Here is a 17537-nt window from a genome sequence, read left to right as displayed (position 1 = left end):
AGTATCAAATGTTTCATGATGATATTATTTTTGCTTCACTGACATCACCAAAAAGATGATATAAACAATAGACTTATGCTTCCAACAATTTTTTTTTGTCTTTTTAGCCGAGTTTAAGCGCTTGCCAAATTGCCCCCTCTGACTTACTACAATGTAGATAAAGAAATATTTGACATAGATGCTACTCTATGATTTCGTGTGTATCTAACGTGGAGAAGGTTCCACATTGATGATATTTCTTGAGAAAGACCTCTTGATAAGACTTCTGATGATAAGGAGAATAAGCTCCAAAAACTCGCAACAAGTTAACACTGAAATACCAATCCAAAGTCCAAGCTGTCCTCCAATATCTGCAACAAGATTCACTTTCTGCAAAACCAAAATATGGATGCTGTGTAAATCAATTGAGTTATTACTCCGAATAACCTGAACTGTGTCTTCTCCATATGACCAGTGTTATAGAAATTGTTCTACAAATTACACATACCATATAGAGCTTTTCTAGTAGGCTGAGGAGATAACATTGCTGAGTTTGTAAGGGATAGCAAATTATTCCATACAGATTTCTAAAGTATGCATAGAATAAGGGTATCTTTCTGTAAAAGCCGCTGAGAAGGAAAATAAAAATCAGCATCAGAGTAACACTCTTAGAATATCAATAAATCAAACTTGGCAATAACGTAGAAGTGACAGTCAATATCACTTTTATATCATATCTACCTTATAGCTGACGCTTTCTACAACTCTTTCAAAGTTTAGCTGCTCAAAGAATATTCTCGCTTGAAGAAAATTCTCACTGTAATAATAATAGGAATAAATCAGTGATATAATTGAACACTCCAGCCTCCAAACAAACAACATCATGTTTTACTCACCTGAGATAGAATCCATATTTATCTTCGGTAATAAACCATTGTTTTTCTCGAAGACGGCCCATAAGAATCCCCTTAGATAAGAAAAAAAAAAAACTTTTAAGTAGGTGTCAACATACAAGACACGGTAACGATGTAATTATTGAAAAACAAAAAACAATGACAAACGTACAACAAAAACAACATCAACAGTTAAAAAATCGTTAATGACGATTAATAAGAATTAATTCGTTTTTTTTTTTGTGCTCCGAGATTCGTTTACGGTGACTAAAAATCAAGGGAAAAGAATCTAGTCTTACTTCATATCCCATGGAAGGCCATTCTCCCATTGACTGTGAGGTCCTAAATTCCACTTCTCTGTAGTGACGAAAGAAGAATCACTCCATGATTACCTCATTTCAAAATGCACTTATGTAATAAATTTGAACGAGAAAGAATATGTGCTGACGGCATGAAATCTATTTCTGCCTAACAACGGAATGAAAAAAATCAAGTTAAACACAAAATGAGCCAGACACTTCCAAAATAGCTACTAATTCGGTTAATTTCATTGCACACTTTTTTTATACCGCAGATATGCAGAGTTTTTAAAACATGAGAAACAATTTGCCAAACATTAGAACAACGACAAATATATAAATCAGCAGCAAAGTATGTCCGAAACTTTTTATTAATCTTTATGTATGACAAATCGATAGATTGTTGATGGTCATAATCAAACCTGCAGGGTGTGGGACAGTTCTCTTTGCAGCTGAGCTTCCCTTCAAGTAATCTCTGTAGCAATGTTCGAAGACATCGGGCTAGAAGACAAGTAAAGTTAACGATAAGTCCCATGAAAAAAGAAAACATGTTAAGAATATTGGATTGAATTGGGCGCTTTTCATATGTGAATACGTTTATTCATCATCGTTTTTTGTGTGTGTATGCAAACGATGACGAGTGAACTTTGAACAGTGTCACCCGTAAGCATCTAGCATTTCAGTACCAAAGCTTAAATTAAATAAGGAATTGAATATCAGTCCGGATGTTGTTTACCTGTGGTGGAGTTTTTTATGTCGCATATATTAGAGTCTGTGGGAAATTGAGCCTCAGCACATCCACATTCTGAAAGCTGTTTATTAGCAAGGCACGAATTCAAGCAAGCCTGTTGGATAGGAAACATCACTCATACTCAGCATTTAGTGTCGTGATCAAAACCATGCAAATCATCCTTTACATAGTGTAACCTACGTAACCTTATTTTCTCACCTGCCTAGAGTATGTCGTATGGAATTTCTTCCCATAAATATCTTTTTCTTTGACATCATCACCAGAAATGCAACTTCCATTCCCAAATGGATCCACGCGTTCAATAACAGTCTAATGAAGTAAACAGAGTAATATTCGAATAATGAAGCGAGGTATGATATTTGTAGTTTTTTATGATTGTGTGTCAGATTCGCCGCCAGGGTGGAGAGGAAGAAACAATGATGATGATAATGAAACACTACGTACCGTTATGTTCTTTTAAACATAGCTAGGAACATATTTGGATTGGTTCAGTGTAGAAAGAGAGAGAGAGAGAGAGAGAGAGAGAGAGAGAGAGAGAGCCAGAGAGAGCCAGAGAGAGAGAGAGAGAGAGAGAGAGAGAGAGAGAGAGAGAGAGAGAGAGAGAGAGAGAGAGAGAGGCAAATGCAGACACGAGCCGGAAGGACAAAAACACAGACAGGTACGCCTGGTACTTGTTATTGAGTAAGCGCAGAGGTGGCTCAGTAGGATGGTAAATACCGATTTATTGACTGATGAATGGACGAAAGGGCTAGGGGTCTTTTGATAGAAGAATGAAAAGAATATTTTATTCACACCTTTCTGATGGCAAACGAGGTTGAACGGCTCGGTAAAACATCATAACCTTCATTTTCTGGAAATGGCATTTGTCCCTGGTCGTGAATGACAATCCTAGCACCAGCAGTATGGGATAGCTGTGAGACGTATTGTGACTGTTCTATAAATAGCTTCAATTTCAAACCTAAGGAAGGCAAGTAAATTTAAGTTTCAGTTAAGTTTTTCTGGCTTTACCTACCTGATAAGTGATCTACCTCTCTCTATAGTTTTTAGTTTAAATATCCTTCAGCGAGAAAGCCCACTAAAAAATATAGGGACACAAGCAATTGTTTTCTAATCTTTCCGTGAATGTTTATTTTTTTATCTCAACAATCATATTTTTTCAATCCTCGAAGCAATGCAGAAACCATATCTTTTCCAGCTCGCAGTCAGGACACATGCACGTTTTGCAGTCCTTTAATGAAAGATGAATGTAAATATTAAGAAAAAATGCACCCAGTGAAAAATCAGAGATGAAAATAACCTGACTTCTCAGAGCTGTGCTGTGCTCTGAGAAGGCAAAATTTAAAAGAAATGAGCAATATACACGAATTATCTCACCTCCAGCAGGTCCAGTGCTATGTGAGTGTAAAATTTTCTGAGGCTTACCAAAATCGTCCAGCCCGCCGTTAAACGTGAAACAATTACCAAAACGAAAATCCCAAAAGTTGTGCCAGTGCTTTGAATAGTTTCTGCGAGAGTTGCAGTTAAAAAACAAATGAATTAATTAAAAACAAGGTTGAATATAGCAGAAAGTCAACCGCTGGAGAAATAACTATCAAGAGATATGTATGATATATGTTAATACTAATAACACCAATCCACATGGATCCACTTGAAACCGTTACAACTAGCTATGGCAGGGTATAGCTTCCCAGTTTTTATTAGACATTATATTTGTGCAACTTGGCCATCTTTCTTGATTAAACGAGATTAGCTTCAATCCAAATTTATGAATCATGCCGATTTCGAAAAAACTAACCCGGGAGCATTGAAACTAAAAAGGTTGTGAAAATGTTTCCTGTCTTGGACGAAATTTAAGTTGATTTCATATGCATCTCTAGTCATGTCAGATCCTCTACTTTGATAAATCTCTGGACACAACGGGCCATAAATGAATTACCTGCAGTCATAGCCTCTAAAAGAACACTCGAACACGAAATCTTCATATTGATGACCTAATTTGAACAGTGTTGAATGATTCTCTTGTGCAATCTTGGCGAGTAAGGCTTCTTCAATCAGATATTCGATCATTTTAGCTTCCTCCCCAGAGATGCCAAGTGAATCATAAGCATCTGCAACACCTTCATAAAAGTCATCCTCATTGTACTCTTCTCCGGATCCAGATGACTCTAGAGAAGAATCTTCTGTGGAGTTGCCCGCAGTACCAGAGGAGTTGTTGCTTTGTTCAATCGGTATTGATACATTCACTTGAATCAAATAAAGGGGAAATTCATGAATATGGATGAAAAAAGCCTATAGTTTTTTTTCCTATGAGCTTTTTCCCGTCTCTATGTAACTTTTCTTATAATTCGTGTTCTAGAGACTGTTTTCCTGGATCGCGTTTAATCTCATCAGGGAGAGGGTTAAGGATCGTTTATAAAAAGCAAAAAGGCTGGGCGACTAAGGTCCTCTAGACTTCTTTCCTCTTAGGTCTAGCGTCCCGAATATAATCCGAGCTATCAGGACGATTCTGGCTAAGCCCAAACAATCGGTAACGACACAGAAGATAGATCGCCTGCTTGAAGCTGAGGTTTCTCGAGCCATTTACAAATGATTGCTTGGACGGTCCTAATTCTGTCTAAGAGTAGGTCAATTTAGACAATCTTTGTGTTCGTTCTATACATAAAAACTAAGCCTTAGAAAAATAATAAGTGCCCTAGTGCATACCTTGTGAGCTTATACTTGCAATTATATCGTCGAAGTAGCTGTCTGGAAGCTTATCAAAGCGAAGCATGTTCATGTTACATATGGTCACTGCTGGAAACTTAGCGTTCTGAAAACAGGCGATCATTAAATATTTAATTAGGTACTAGATAGATATAGATCAAAGATGATAAAAGTCCCTACAAAAAGATGTTTTATCACCCGGCATGGCTGCCGTAAGGGATAATCGCTGACTAGCGGGCAGGGGGTATCTATTTATTACAAAATTGTTATAATTCACTGATGCTTATTTATTATCTTTTTGATGGCTTGTTTACTTTAATGTTGTTTGTGCTTTTTTTTTTTTTAATTTTTACTTGTGTTTTCATCTTATCTGATTTTTAGATGATTCTCTATAACCTGCAAAGTTATTCAATACTGTCGTTTCAACCGTGGCCTTATTAATTCGAATTCGATAAATTTTTCAGCCATTGTTTCCTCTTTTGCATATGCTTCCAAGCATCTCCCTGAATAATCAAAATGGTTCGCTATTTTTCAGTGAGGCAAGAACACTTACGCTTTCATGTTCGACTTTTATCGTGGTTGAGACAGGATGGCTGAGGTATATGGAAAACAAGTTATACACCTGCAGCACAAACATTGTTGATGCCCCAATGCAAAATAAGCTCCATATCAAGCGACTGATCACATTGCTGCTCTCTGATAGCCGCCCAAGGCCATGAGCAGTCGTATAGCTACAGAAATCATTTAGCAAGTGCTTCAATGATTTAGGCTTTTCGTAGCCAATCCTGCCATCTTTGTCCATAACTCGCGTCCTTTCGACCCACGCCTTTCTGAAGAAGCAAAACTTTCAAGAGGATCAGAATGTTCAAGGTGAGTTCAATTAATCCTATAATTACTCTCCTCACAACCAGCTCGATTTTAAAAGACGTTGTGAGAAGCAATTTCAATGTGATGAAGATCATGTAAGCTCACTCACGATGTGTTCTAACAGCGTGAGAAACACCTTTTCAGTTCAGTCATAAAAACCATAAGAAACCATTTCTCGAATAAATATATACTTTAGTTCTAACTCAAATGGTGATGATGAGGCGAAAAGGAAAGAGCATGTGTCTCAACACATCGAGGGCCCTTTCGCAATGAATCATGACATTCTCCAAACTGGGTCAATTTTACTTTTTGAGAAAATAGTTCTCTTGGAATGAGATTGGACGTCTCAATGAAACGGCGCCTACAAGCTCGCAATAACCGATAACTTCAGATCCATGTGATGACATGAATGTTGACCAAAAAAAGCAAAAAAAGTAGTAGTAAAGCTAGGGGTCACTGTACCTTAAAAGGGTAATGACGAAGAATGATATGGTTTGCCTAGAGATCCGAACGAGTGAACGTAGGTAATGTAACTAGCCTCGTGGATAATGCAGTTGAGTTATAACCCTGTTTGTCTACCAATTCATTAGTGAATCAGTATTATAAATTATCAAGCTTCTATGGTAACCAGGTTATATTAGCAAATATCCCGTATTGTCTTTGTATTCTCTTCCAACTTCGTTATTTTGCATTCGATCTATGCATTTTTAACTAACGTTCTAATATATAAAATGATTAATAAGAGCAACGCCATTTGTGGCTTGACTGCAGCAGCTCTATCCACAGAGACATAATCAGTCTAGATGCATTTCTTTCTCATTAATTCTCAGTGACCCACAGCCCATCGAGTAACCTGTAAATAATAGCCTGCAAAAATCGGTCACAGTGTTCGGTCCTTAATACCGAGGTCAAGGCAAGGTCATTACTTGCATATGTGTAAATCGAATAATTAGGACAAAAAAAAATAAAGAATGGCCCCTGCCTCTCATTTAGACGGCTATTTACCATCTTTTACCTTCTATAGACATATGAGTCGCCCGCTGACGTCGAATTTTACACAATATGTTCATTTCCGCGATATTGTACTAGCCGAAATTTAGAGTATTTCGCCCACATTAGGAATATTCGTCTTTTAGTGTTATAGAGTGAGTATTCACCGATCCGTCGATTCTGCGATTTTAGGTCTTATAGGCTTGAAAGCATAGAGAAAATTTATGCTGCCTCCCACAATGCACGATGAGAAAATCAAGCTTAGCTTAGAAGTTTTCTAGATAGTTTGTTAATGTTGCAGCCAGTAGAGTCAGCGAACTAAAGTACTATTATTGGTATTAGGTTAAACAAAGTGAATGGTTGACATTCACCCCATTTGTGTCGTTCATTTGATTGTAAAAGTTCTTCGTCCCATACGAAGATTTCGAACGCTCAAGGCGTTTTTCATAAATTTTCCTCAGCAAATCTCTCTTCAAGTCATTTCTTATTCATTACCTTTATTAAGTCTCTTTTAAGTAACTTTATATACTTTACCAACTGTGTACTTCCTAGATGTCTCTTACTGATATTCGTTCACTATTCTAATTGTAGAGAGCAGTTTGTTAAAACGGTTTATAGTCATCTCGCCCGAAGTCATGTCGTCCGAAACCTGAGTCATGTTTCCCGAAATTTTAGTTATGTCGCCCGAAAAAAAGTCGAGTCGCCCGAAGAAACAAATACTAAAAAGATCTGAATTTCAGACTGTTAATAGGCAATAACGTTGAGAAAAAATATTAATCACTAAAGCGCTCTCTGTTTGCGACAACACCATGGAGATTCTTAAAGTGTTGTTCGTTCCTAACAACAAAGGGAAACGTTGTTCATTTCCAACAACAAAATGCAGCGTTGTTCGTTTGGTATGTAATCGTTTCTTACTCACGGACGTTTCGTAAGCTTGAGAAACTTTTTCTTGGTTTCTAACAATACCATGAACTCAAGACTTTGACTACACAGAAATCGATTGTATGCTCGGAACTGAAATATGTTTGAGTAACGATTCTAAAAGCGTTGTTCGTTTCTAACAACAAAGGGAAGCGTTCTCCGTTTCTAACAAAAAAATGAAGCGTTGATCGTTTGGTATGTACTCGTTTCTTACTCACGGACATTTCGTAAGCTTGAGAAACTTTTTCTTGGTTTCTAACAAAGCCATGAAGACTTTGACTACACAGAAATCGATCATATGATCAGAAAGGCCACATGATAGACCGTAATCGTCGCACTGTAGGGCTTGTTGACTTCGTCTAACGTCATCATTACACTCAATGCTAGGATGAATGCTCATTTTGATCAGTTCGTATTCGTATTTTAGCTAGCTTTACCCTCTTCATATATACTTTGATCGGATCAAAACATACATACCGCCAGATAAAATAAATAATACAAAATATACAAAAAATACCAAAATATACATACCGCCAAAATATATATACCGCCAGAGGAAACAGTGCGCAACTACATAATTTTTGCCTATTCTGATCCTGTGGGAAATGATGCTATCAGACTACTTCTGTGAAAAAAGTCACAAGCATAAACAAGAGACTGTTATCTTAAAAATATCACACTACCTTACGCAAGGCAACAAGTTAGTTGCATTTGTATGTTACTCGCTTTACCTTTTACCGTAACAATCGACGTTCGTTTACCAGGTGTTTTCATCTGTTATTGTTAAGAAAGTCACAAGTAGACACAACAGAACTTTACTTGTATGTTAAGCTGCATCCGTGCATTTTTTGTTATAGAAACGAACAACGCTTCCCTCTGTTGTTAGAAACGAACAACGCTTTAGAGTCATTACTCAAACATATTTCAATTCTGACCATACCATCGATTTCTGTGTAGTCAAAGTCTTCATGGCATTTTAAGAAACAAAAAAGAGTTCCCCAAACTTTCGAATTGTCCGTGAGAAGAAACGAGTACATACCAAATAAACAACGCTTCATTTTTTTGGCAGAAACGGAGAACGCTTCCCGAAACGAAACGTCCGTGAGTAAGAAACGATTACATACCAAACGAACAACGCTGCATTTTGTTGTTGGAAATGAACAAAGTTTCCCTTTGTTGTTAGGAACGAACAACACTTTAAGAATCTTCATGGTGTTGTCGGAAACAAAGAGCGTTTTAGCGATAAAAAATTTCTCAACGTTATTGCCTATTGACAGTCTGAAATTCTGATCTTTTTAGCATTTGTTTCTTCCGGCGACTTGACTTTTTTTTTCGGGCGACATTACTAAAATTTCGGGCAACATGACTCAGGTTTTGGGCGACTTGACCGGTTACCTGTTAAAACTAGTGATACCAGCAGGAATGAAATCTCCAGGGTTGCTTGGTCCTGATTTATCTAGTAGGTAACTTGCTAAGACATGAATTCGGGTGGAAAAAAGCAATCACTTATCATGCAAAATTAAAATAAGGTAAATTTGCACTGAAAACCCGAAATGTAGCATCGGTAACCTTAGCCAGGCTGAAGTGAAAAAAAAAGAGATAAATAAATAATTAAAAATAGGATTCCGGTTTTTGTTGCAAAATGTAGGCATTGAAAACCGTTGAGATACGGAGAGAAGAGCCTAGAGAGTAATTTTCTTAATTGACGTTCCGACAAAAAAAAACATTGCATTAATGAGTGAATCTTACAACGAGGGGAATATTATAGAGTCTTCAGTTTGGCCCCAGCTTTTAAAAATGAACACTTGAGCGAGGGAACCCAGTACAAGTGTGAGTTTTTACATTGAAGTATCAACTGTCATTCGATTGAAACTTTGGTCTTTGGAAACGTCTAGCATTCTCGTATGGTCAGATTTTATCGAACCTGCTTCTCGCCCGTTGAACCATCTTTTCAGAAGATACTTGATTTCTTTTCGGTAATTTGCGTTTGTTATGGTGTAGCACACTGGATTGGCAGCGCTGTTAGCAAAAGTTAGAATGTTGCAAAATGCCACCAGCTCCCAAAATTCTGGAAATTCCTCATCGGCTTTGCCAAAGTCCAGCCATAACCACATGATATTGGTGGGGAGAACGCAAACTGCGAACAGAATCGTTACAGCAACCAACATGCGAGTAACTTTGGCTGCTTCTTCGTTCTTGGCATGTTGAAGGGATCTGTTTTCTGTGTCCGACTTCTTCCTACCTAACTCCCTACCAATGCTTACATACGCTGCGGCGATAATGCTCAGAGGAACAACATACTGTGCAACAAAGAGGAACACGGTGTAAACCTTCCTGCTGTGAACGTTTTTCCAGGTTTCGTCGCATGACCCGGTTTCGCCGATTCCCAGAACATTTATGTAAGGAGAGACAGGTACTATGGCCAGCAGCCAAATAATTGCAATCAGACACTTAGCATTGGTGGTGCTAAGCTGACGTTTTAATGGGTGCAGGATGGCCCAGTAACGAGTCAGACTAACCGCTGTTAGTGTGAACACTGATGCAAATAAGGACATAGTCTGAAGCGGATAAAGGACACCACACATGAACGACCCGTAAGGCCACCTGTAATTCATCTCTTGAACAGGTATGTCAAATGGGATGCAAATCAGCGTGAGAGTCAGATCGGCGAAAGCCAGATTGAGAATGAAATAATTTGTGACCGTCTTCATCCTTCGCTTCCTGAATATGATGATGCAGACAAGAATGTTTCCAATAGCGCTGACCAGAAAGATGATTGTATACAAAGCGAGCTTCAAGGCCTTTGAGTAAATGTTTACTTGGCTTTCATTGGACTCTTGAGTGACATTGCTCGAGATGCCACCAAGTCCTTCTTTCGTGAGATTGAAAATCAAATTGTTTGAAGTTGAATTTGTCATCTTCATGAAAACCCGACGATCTTTTTTCCTCAGTTAAGATGTCTTCTGGCTGTTTATCACCAACCACCAGGATCTGCAAGGCGAATAAATGTTTCATAAGTGCAGTTGTAACTGCTTCACCACTGGAGTGTAAACAATATCGATAGGAAACTTTCATATCATTAAAACATTTAATTCTCGAGTGCATTTTCTTAATCAGTCATCAAAGTAATCAAACTATAGCCAAGATTTAGCTATGGATTACCGCTAAAAGTCCCAATTTCTTTACGGCGTCGAAGAAAAATCGTATCAACGATACGCCACACTTTTTGAGGCCTGCTGTATATAAATTACTTTAATTTTTTGGGCGCCACACAAAACCACACAGAGCTATTAACTTATTAAAAATTTAAAGTTCAATGCCGAAGTATTATTGGAAAAAATATATTTTCTATAGTGTTTCTCTTGCCAACCTTTCTTTCGTTTTTCTGTCTTTTTATTTTCATTATTCTGATTAATCCTTTCGTTTGTCTTTACAAATGAAAGGGTTTTCTACTCAAATTCTTCTTGCTGGTCGAAATGACATTCCCTCTAAATCTTTAAGTTGTCGCTAATATAGAGCGAAAACAAACAAACCAACCAAAAGAAAACGAAATCATAAAGCAAATAATCAAACAAACAAAATAAAAAACAAAAAATATCAAACCAGAAAAATTTGGGTTTTTTGACGTGCAGGGAAATTTAGCTAACCCGAACTCAGGGCCGCCAGCCGCAACGATTCTAATTCCTGTTCGTCAAAGAAATCATATAAAAAAAAAAAAACTAAAAATAGAATCAAGAGTGAAAACAGAGGAAACACGGGAAGTAGCTATCAGAGATAATACCGTGTGATATGACACAAAGTTGACCAATAACGCATTTATGAATCGTTGTTTTAAAGTGAACCTGCTGAGACAGACGAGTGTTAGACCGATGTCATTTTCATATTTAATGGCAGGTCTGTAACTCTCCGCTAACTGCGCCGGTGGACATCGCTAGTCAGTCGTAGTAAATTTCGTTAAAGCATGCACTTTTCGTCAGTTATTTGCCATATACCTTGAAATCTGTATCAATAATGTAGGTGAAATAAGAAGCTTTTCTTTTAGGCTGTTTCAAGTGTAATAAAACACACTGAAAAATTTATTTACAATATATAATGAAGGACTTCTTTTAACTTAATCAAAGCATCATGCCAATATTTTCTTGCTTTATCATCAGAAATGGAGTGCAATTTGTTCAACTTTTAATTCTAACTTCGACTATTAAGCAAAATATACGAGAGAGACCGAGCGTCGAGACATTCGCACTCAGATATTGTTTAAGAATGAAATCCAACCTGTGACAGGTTACAAAATTTGATTAAGACGGTCTGTTTTTTTGCATATTTTTCATTTTGCCATGTCAACTGTAACATTCACTTTAACTTTTCTTATTGTTTGTTCTCCCCTAGGGGAAACGTAAAGCCCAGATGGGTTGAGCAGATCGATTCGTGCGACCTTAAAAATTTGCCTGACGATAAACCAAAAGAGACTTTCCGGTCCTAAGCCAACACAAAATAGTGGGACAAAATGTTTTCATGAAAGTCATTGTGGATCACGCTAAAAGGATCTTTTTTTTTTTTCTCTTTTCTTTCTTTTTTTTTTTTTCATTATCATGGAGAAGAAATGTTCTTACCCGTTCTAAGATTGTGAATAGGTTAGATGATTTGTTTACTAAGTGGTTTAGCCAGTATCATTTATTATTCATTATCGAAGGATTTGCAAACTTAACTTATAGCCATCCTTCATGGCTAACTATTCTAGAAACCATTAAATATTCTCCATAATGAAGGTGCACCGAGTAACATTATTGCTGGCTGAGTATATAAGCTGGCTTATTACACAGTAAATATATTGAACGCATGCTACAAGTCCTTTGTTTCTTCAGACGCCACGGTCCTTTCTCTCAATGTTGGGTCAACTCTCATAGCCAAAATGGATTTCGAATCATAATTTAAATATTGAATAACTACCCATCACAAGAATCTTCTCGAATTTCCTTAGCATTAGGGATCATTTCCGCAATCTTCTTTATTGTGCGCGTTGTCAATAGACTATCATTCCCACTTTCCAGAATCGTCTCGTGAACGGAAATTTCAAAGTGTCAGAAAACAATTGGAATCGAGCTCACACAAAAACCTACTTAGAAACTCGAGATGATAGCGGACATAAAATACAAATCACTGTACGATTCTTGCGTGAGAATAACAGTTAGATGTCTACTTTTGAACGCGGTTACCCGATTGAAATGATCATGATTGTAAATACAATTACCCAAAATTAAAGTTGCTTACTTGAAAAAAAGCGCCATCCAAGATGTAGGTTATTCGCCTTACTGCCCTTTCAAAATGATGTGTCTGGCAAATTAGAAGTATAATTTAAAGAGCGGCGTATTGAACAAGAATATGCATGAAATTGGACACATTTGTTTGCCGAAGTTTTGGCTACCTCAAATAAAACAACTGTCATAGTCAAACTGGCTGCATAAGCAAAGTAATGATCGTGTCAAAGAATATCTAGTAAAACATTTGCTTGATGTGTTTATGGAGACAAGTTTTCCTTCGCAAAATGTCAGTTTTTGAGATTCTAAAAGTATGAATTTGAAGTCATTACTCAGAGTTGTCCACATAAAATTGGTGGAACATGATCGTAAACACATGAAAACGCGTCTGCCGACTAAAACCAATTACTAGTGTGATATGTAACATGGAGCAAATTTGAATACGAAATGAACAAGAAAATGTATCAAAACAAAAAGAGCTTGGCAATATATATTTTTTGAACACCCGCTGTTTAGATTAAGATTTGGCGGTACATGGATTGTTTTCGGTTTCCTAATTTCAAAACGATAGATCGAATTGCAAGCCTTCTTCTCAGTTTCAGGTCAGATAAGCCTAATTTGATTTGTATTCGCTTAAATTTGCTTCAGAAAGAGGATACTTTTTAAAAGAATTTTTATATAAATGGCTTATTTATTTCTGTTTTTTGAACGACATATTGTTTTGCCAGGCAATAATAAGCCGCTCAGAGAGAAACTAATAAAAGCAAGGTTCACATTAGCCTTTTAAAAGCTTATATTACTTCCAAGAATACGTTGTAATTTTCAGCGTGAAGCACAATAATACATTTAGTCCCTTTTGGGGAATTAGAATGCTTTAAGCAATTGAAACATTTGAAAGACAACAAGGGAATACGACGCAGATTATTGACCTGCAAATAAAGAAAAGATGATTGACATCGTCCTAACACTTCAAAAAAATAAGGTCTATCTTTGATCTCGTTTATGACTGGTGAGTTTGTGGTGTGAAAGAAATATGTTCGCCTATAGCTTTAGAATGCTTTTTATAACCGTAAATACTGTAATTGTGGCCCTTCGATCAATTACCTCGTTTCCATTATTACATTTTGTACCGAGGTATGCTTATCAATCGGATACGCGTTTTCTGCTGCTCTTGTCTCCAAAAGTATATTTCCTCAAATCTTCCTACAGTCAGCTAACATTGCTGCTCTCGATTCGATGAATAATTCCCTAATGTTGTGTCCATTTAGTAAAAAACTGTTTTAAAGTAAATTATTCAAAGGAAGAAAAACGAAGACACAAAAAACACACACACAAACATTTGAAGCTGTAAAAAATTTTACACATAAATTATGAAATTATTTACCTGGAAGGCGCTCTTTCTGATGTACAAGTCATTTTTGTGAAAATTTGATTGTAGTTTGAAGAACACTATTGTTGCGTATGGCGGGCCTATTTGATTGATGTTGTCGTTTGCAAGAGCTAGAAAAATCGTATTTATTAATTTCATTTCCCATATTATTCTTAGTATTGCTATGATTATTGCTATTGTGACAATCATTATTATTTCTCTTACAGGCACTTTTACCTACCATCGTCAGTTTCGTTTCCTTTTAATAGTTTCTCTTCCATTTATGGTTACTCTTAAAAATGTTGAATTTTCTTACGAGGAATACGAGTACTCGATTATATTCTATAATAGTAGTTTAACTGGAAATTTCATGCTACAATGAATTTCTTATTCTATTACTATCATCAACGCTCCTTTGTTGTTGCTTTTTGTTTTGTTTGTTTATTTCGGCGAAGAGGGCATTAAACCTGCTTCTAGGTAAGCGGTAATTGTTTTCACTAACATCATTGTGCCATGAGATGTCTTATTTTAACAAACTGATAAATCAAATTTTATTTTTGCGGAAAAATAAACACGACGTTAAAAGGCACACACAAAGGTTGCTAACTTCGATTTTAACCTGACACGCACTTAGTCGAAGGCAGAACAATTTTCAACGATTATTTGACAAAAGGTGTCAATGAGAATAGATTTGATATTTCAAGTGAACTATGCTGCCCGGCATTATAAACTAAGGCAATAAGGAAATAACATGCAAGCGTGTTAATTGATATTCGCATGCTAATTGAGTTAAATTTCTCCCCGTGCTCTTTCTGTACAATACTTTAAGCGACCAAAAACGCCTTACCTTCATGGAGCGAAGACTGACTCCCAATTTAGCGTTTCAGAAAGCGCGAATCCTCTTTTTATTGTTCAGAGTTGAGAACGCGGCTTAGCATGTAAATGCTCCCCTTATCAAGGGTGTTGAGCTCGTTTACACCGCCTAAACTCAAACAAAAGAGGTGACATGTTGCTTCCTTGACTCACAATATTGACTAACACGTAACGCAGTAACACGTAGGTGGATTACGTTTGACTCGCCAACGAAACTTCTCGTCAATGAAAATGAGTCACGTTTGTCACGTTTTCGTTTTAACTATTTACTACTAGTAAGTTGAATCATTCACCTTTCCCAAGGTAATAACTTCAAAACTATCGAAATTATATTTAACAAATTTAATGACATCAATAAACTTTTATGTGCAAAACAAAAAAAGAATTTTTAATCGCTTTGACGTGAGCCGACTCTGAATTTGCAAAGCACTTTTGAGGTATTACTTCGATTATTGTTATACGTCCTATTGCTTCCGATTGCTAGATGATATTAAAACGATTCTATCTTGTATTCTACTCAGTTTTGCACCGATCCATCTAATTAACTCAAAACGTATTCACACAACATATCTTGTTCTGTTGGCCGAAAATGCAAACTCTAGGATGATTAAATTCAAATGGGCTTAGGTATAATTTCCTTATTTAACTTTATATTTTATCTCCAAACAATTTCCTTTACTATTATTATTAGCCATCCCGCCGCCAAGCCTATAACTTTATTTCCTTCAAGAGGGTAAGGAACAACACGCGGGATTATTAAACGTTTGTGGATCAGAATTTAGAAAAGAAAGGTTATCTTTAGCAAAACTTTTTGGTGACTCTTAGACGATTTGAGTGGTTTGTACGATCTCACGAACAGTAGATTATAGTCCAGGGCCACCTTAGCTTGGGTGGTCTTTCACTCTACGAAGTGAATAATTTCAACTGTCTCAGTTGAACTTGAATTATAGATAAAACGAAGGCATTGAACCTGTTTAAAAGTTCCAGACACAAATTTGAAAATGTTCTCAACCTTCGGACAGAAACGTTTACCGGGGCCAAAAGCAAGTGTGGTGGTTGGAACCCGGTGGTTCAAGTTATTTTGCAAATTATCTTGAAACTGATCATGATTTAATTGAAATTATCTTGAAACCGCTTTGTAATTTACAAGTCATGAGAAATCAATGTACGCGATGCCTGGTGAATACGCTACTGGGGGTCGTGACGTCAACTAGGTTGAAAAGTTTCCAAGAAAAATGAATGAATGTTTGACTAAATAACTAAATAAACTAATGAATACAAGAAAGCATTGTTTGTGTGGTTTGTTGATGGGACTCCCTTACTACAGTTACTACAGAAACACTCGCTTTTACCTCACAACTTTAAATGCAAGACACGTCTTAATGCAAAATATGTGAGTAGCTTTTCAAAATTGTAGAAATGTTTGGACGATCAAAGGACAATTGTACCCTAGAAAAATTTGTTTTTAGCGTTCATTTTGTACATGAGAAAAATTTCCTCATATCCTGATGCATACGCATAAAAAAATTGAATTTAATCTTTAAAGATCAGGTTTAAATATGAATTTGTAGTCATCATATTAAAATCTGTTGAGATTATGAGTTCTGGCGCGTAGAGCATACCCTTCTTTAAACTCTATTTACAAGCATAACCACAAACTGAAAGTCACTAAACTGTTCACGGAGTAAGACCTTGGTTTTATTTTTATAGGAACAAAAACACAAGAAGCGCGGGAAATTTTCTTATCGTTTCAGGCAGATCATTGCTTTATTTACTTGTAATTGCCTCGTGAATTGAACGCGAAGGTCAACACGGAATTAGCTTACTCGACTAAATTTGGCATTGTTAGTTTCCTTCGCGCCTAAATACAAACGTTGTTGATGGAAAAAGGATAGTTCTAATGTTTAATATATCTTCCGATTATTTGAAGGTAACAAAGATCAGCACATTGTCGGTATCTATTCAAAAAGCCGAATGACCTGAGGCGAAAAATTGAGTTGATGACTCGCATTCGTCAGTACTTTTTTTTCCCTTTTTTCGATTATTTTCTTAAAACTAATTCGTTCTTCTTCTTCTTTTATTTTATTTTCATAAAAAAATTTATTTCATTATAATCAGTTTGTGTTCCGTGTTGCCCCTGTTATATGAGTGATCGTTCTTTTTGATCCCACCTTTCGAGTTAAAATATATTTGGAGTTTTTTAACATGAGTCTTGTTTCGCTTACATCATCGACGAAATTACAGAGTGACATACCTGACTAATAACGAACAATATGAGGATCAGTTAAGTGATGTTGACGGCCGAGCGTTTCTTGCATTCCAAGATCATGGCATCATCGCTTCAGCTTCATTTGTACATGAAAAATGTGGGATCACTTTATCATAAAGTGAATGCACTCAGGCTTTCGGCGGATTTGGCAGGAGAAGCGATTATTCCAACTCTAGCCACATGTGTAGCATTCAATTGATCCGAAAGGTGCTTTGGCTGATAAGGATTCAGGATATGGAAGATCAATAAAGCATTACGCTGATAAAAAATTACGCTAAACTTGATATAAACATCGATATTGGTATAACGATGCAGTACCCATCAACATCAAACGCATTCTACGTGAAAATTAATTCTAACCCAAAAAC

At 36.6% G+C, this 17537-nt stretch overlaps 2 protein-coding genes across 4 annotated transcripts; both read right to left on the bottom strand.

Annotated features, from left to right (window-relative positions):
* Nucleotides 1-204: 204 nt before the first annotated feature.
* On the bottom strand, nucleotides 205-5427 carry LOC131798253 (amiloride-sensitive sodium channel subunit alpha-like). Its single transcript, XM_059115918.2, has 12 exons — nucleotides 5179-5427; nucleotides 4626-4731; nucleotides 3859-4165; nucleotides 3297-3427; nucleotides 2717-2880; nucleotides 2121-2231; nucleotides 1908-2016; nucleotides 1594-1672; nucleotides 1172-1229; nucleotides 876-946; nucleotides 721-796; nucleotides 205-369 (listed from the first exon to the last, which is right to left on the bottom strand). Exons 1-12 carry the CDS (start codon nucleotides 5425-5427, stop codon nucleotides 205-207), a joined length of 1626 nt encoding a protein of 541 aa, XP_058971901.2.
* Nucleotides 5428-7383: 1956 nt separating this feature from the next.
* Nucleotides 7384-17246, bottom strand: LOC131798216 (neuropeptide FF receptor 1). Of its 3 annotated transcripts, none has more exons than XM_059115870.2 (2): nucleotides 17155-17246; nucleotides 7384-10394 (listed from the first exon to the last, which is right to left on the bottom strand). In XM_059115870.2, exon 2 carries the CDS (start codon nucleotides 10325-10327, stop codon nucleotides 9242-9244), a length of 1086 nt encoding a protein of 361 aa, XP_058971853.2. In that variant the 5' UTR covers nucleotides 10328-10394; nucleotides 17155-17246; the 3' UTR covers nucleotides 7384-9241. The 3 variants fall into 3 exon arrangements, with proteins under 3 accessions (XP_058971853.2, XP_058971852.2, XP_066025147.1); XM_059115869.2 differs by lacking the exon at nucleotides 17155-17246 and adding an exon at nucleotides 14875-14957; XM_066169050.1 differs by lacking the exon at nucleotides 17155-17246 and adding an exon at nucleotides 12672-12707.
* Nucleotides 17247-17537: the final 291 nt, after the last annotated feature.

The sequence above is a fragment of the Pocillopora verrucosa genome, chromosome 6 (genome assembly GCF_036669915.1).
Source record: "Pocillopora verrucosa isolate sample1 chromosome 6, ASM3666991v2, whole genome shotgun sequence".
In the NCBI taxonomy this organism is placed as follows: domain Eukaryota; kingdom Metazoa; phylum Cnidaria; class Anthozoa; order Scleractinia; family Pocilloporidae; genus Pocillopora; species Pocillopora verrucosa.
This window is presented reverse-complemented; position numbering and strand designations above follow the sequence as displayed.

Bases quoted from the DNA above. Each gene is read 5' to 3' on its own strand.
- LOC131798253 (XM_059115918.2), bottom strand. From the start codon at position 5,427: ATGGACAAAGATGGCAGGATTGGCTACGAAAAGCCTAAATCATTGAAG. The intron at 4,732-5,178 runs GTAAGTGTTCTT...GCCTGTTTTCAG, and splicing joins TAAAAGTCGAACATGAAAGC to AACGCTAAGTTTCCAGCAGT. The intron at 370-720 runs GTAGATATGATA...TTGGTTTTGCAG, and splicing joins TAGAAAGCGTCAGCTATAAG to AAAGTGAATCTTGTTGCAGA.
- LOC131798216 (XM_059115870.2), bottom strand. From the start codon at position 10,327: ATGAAGATGACAAATTCAACTTCAAACAATTTGATTTTCAATCTCACG.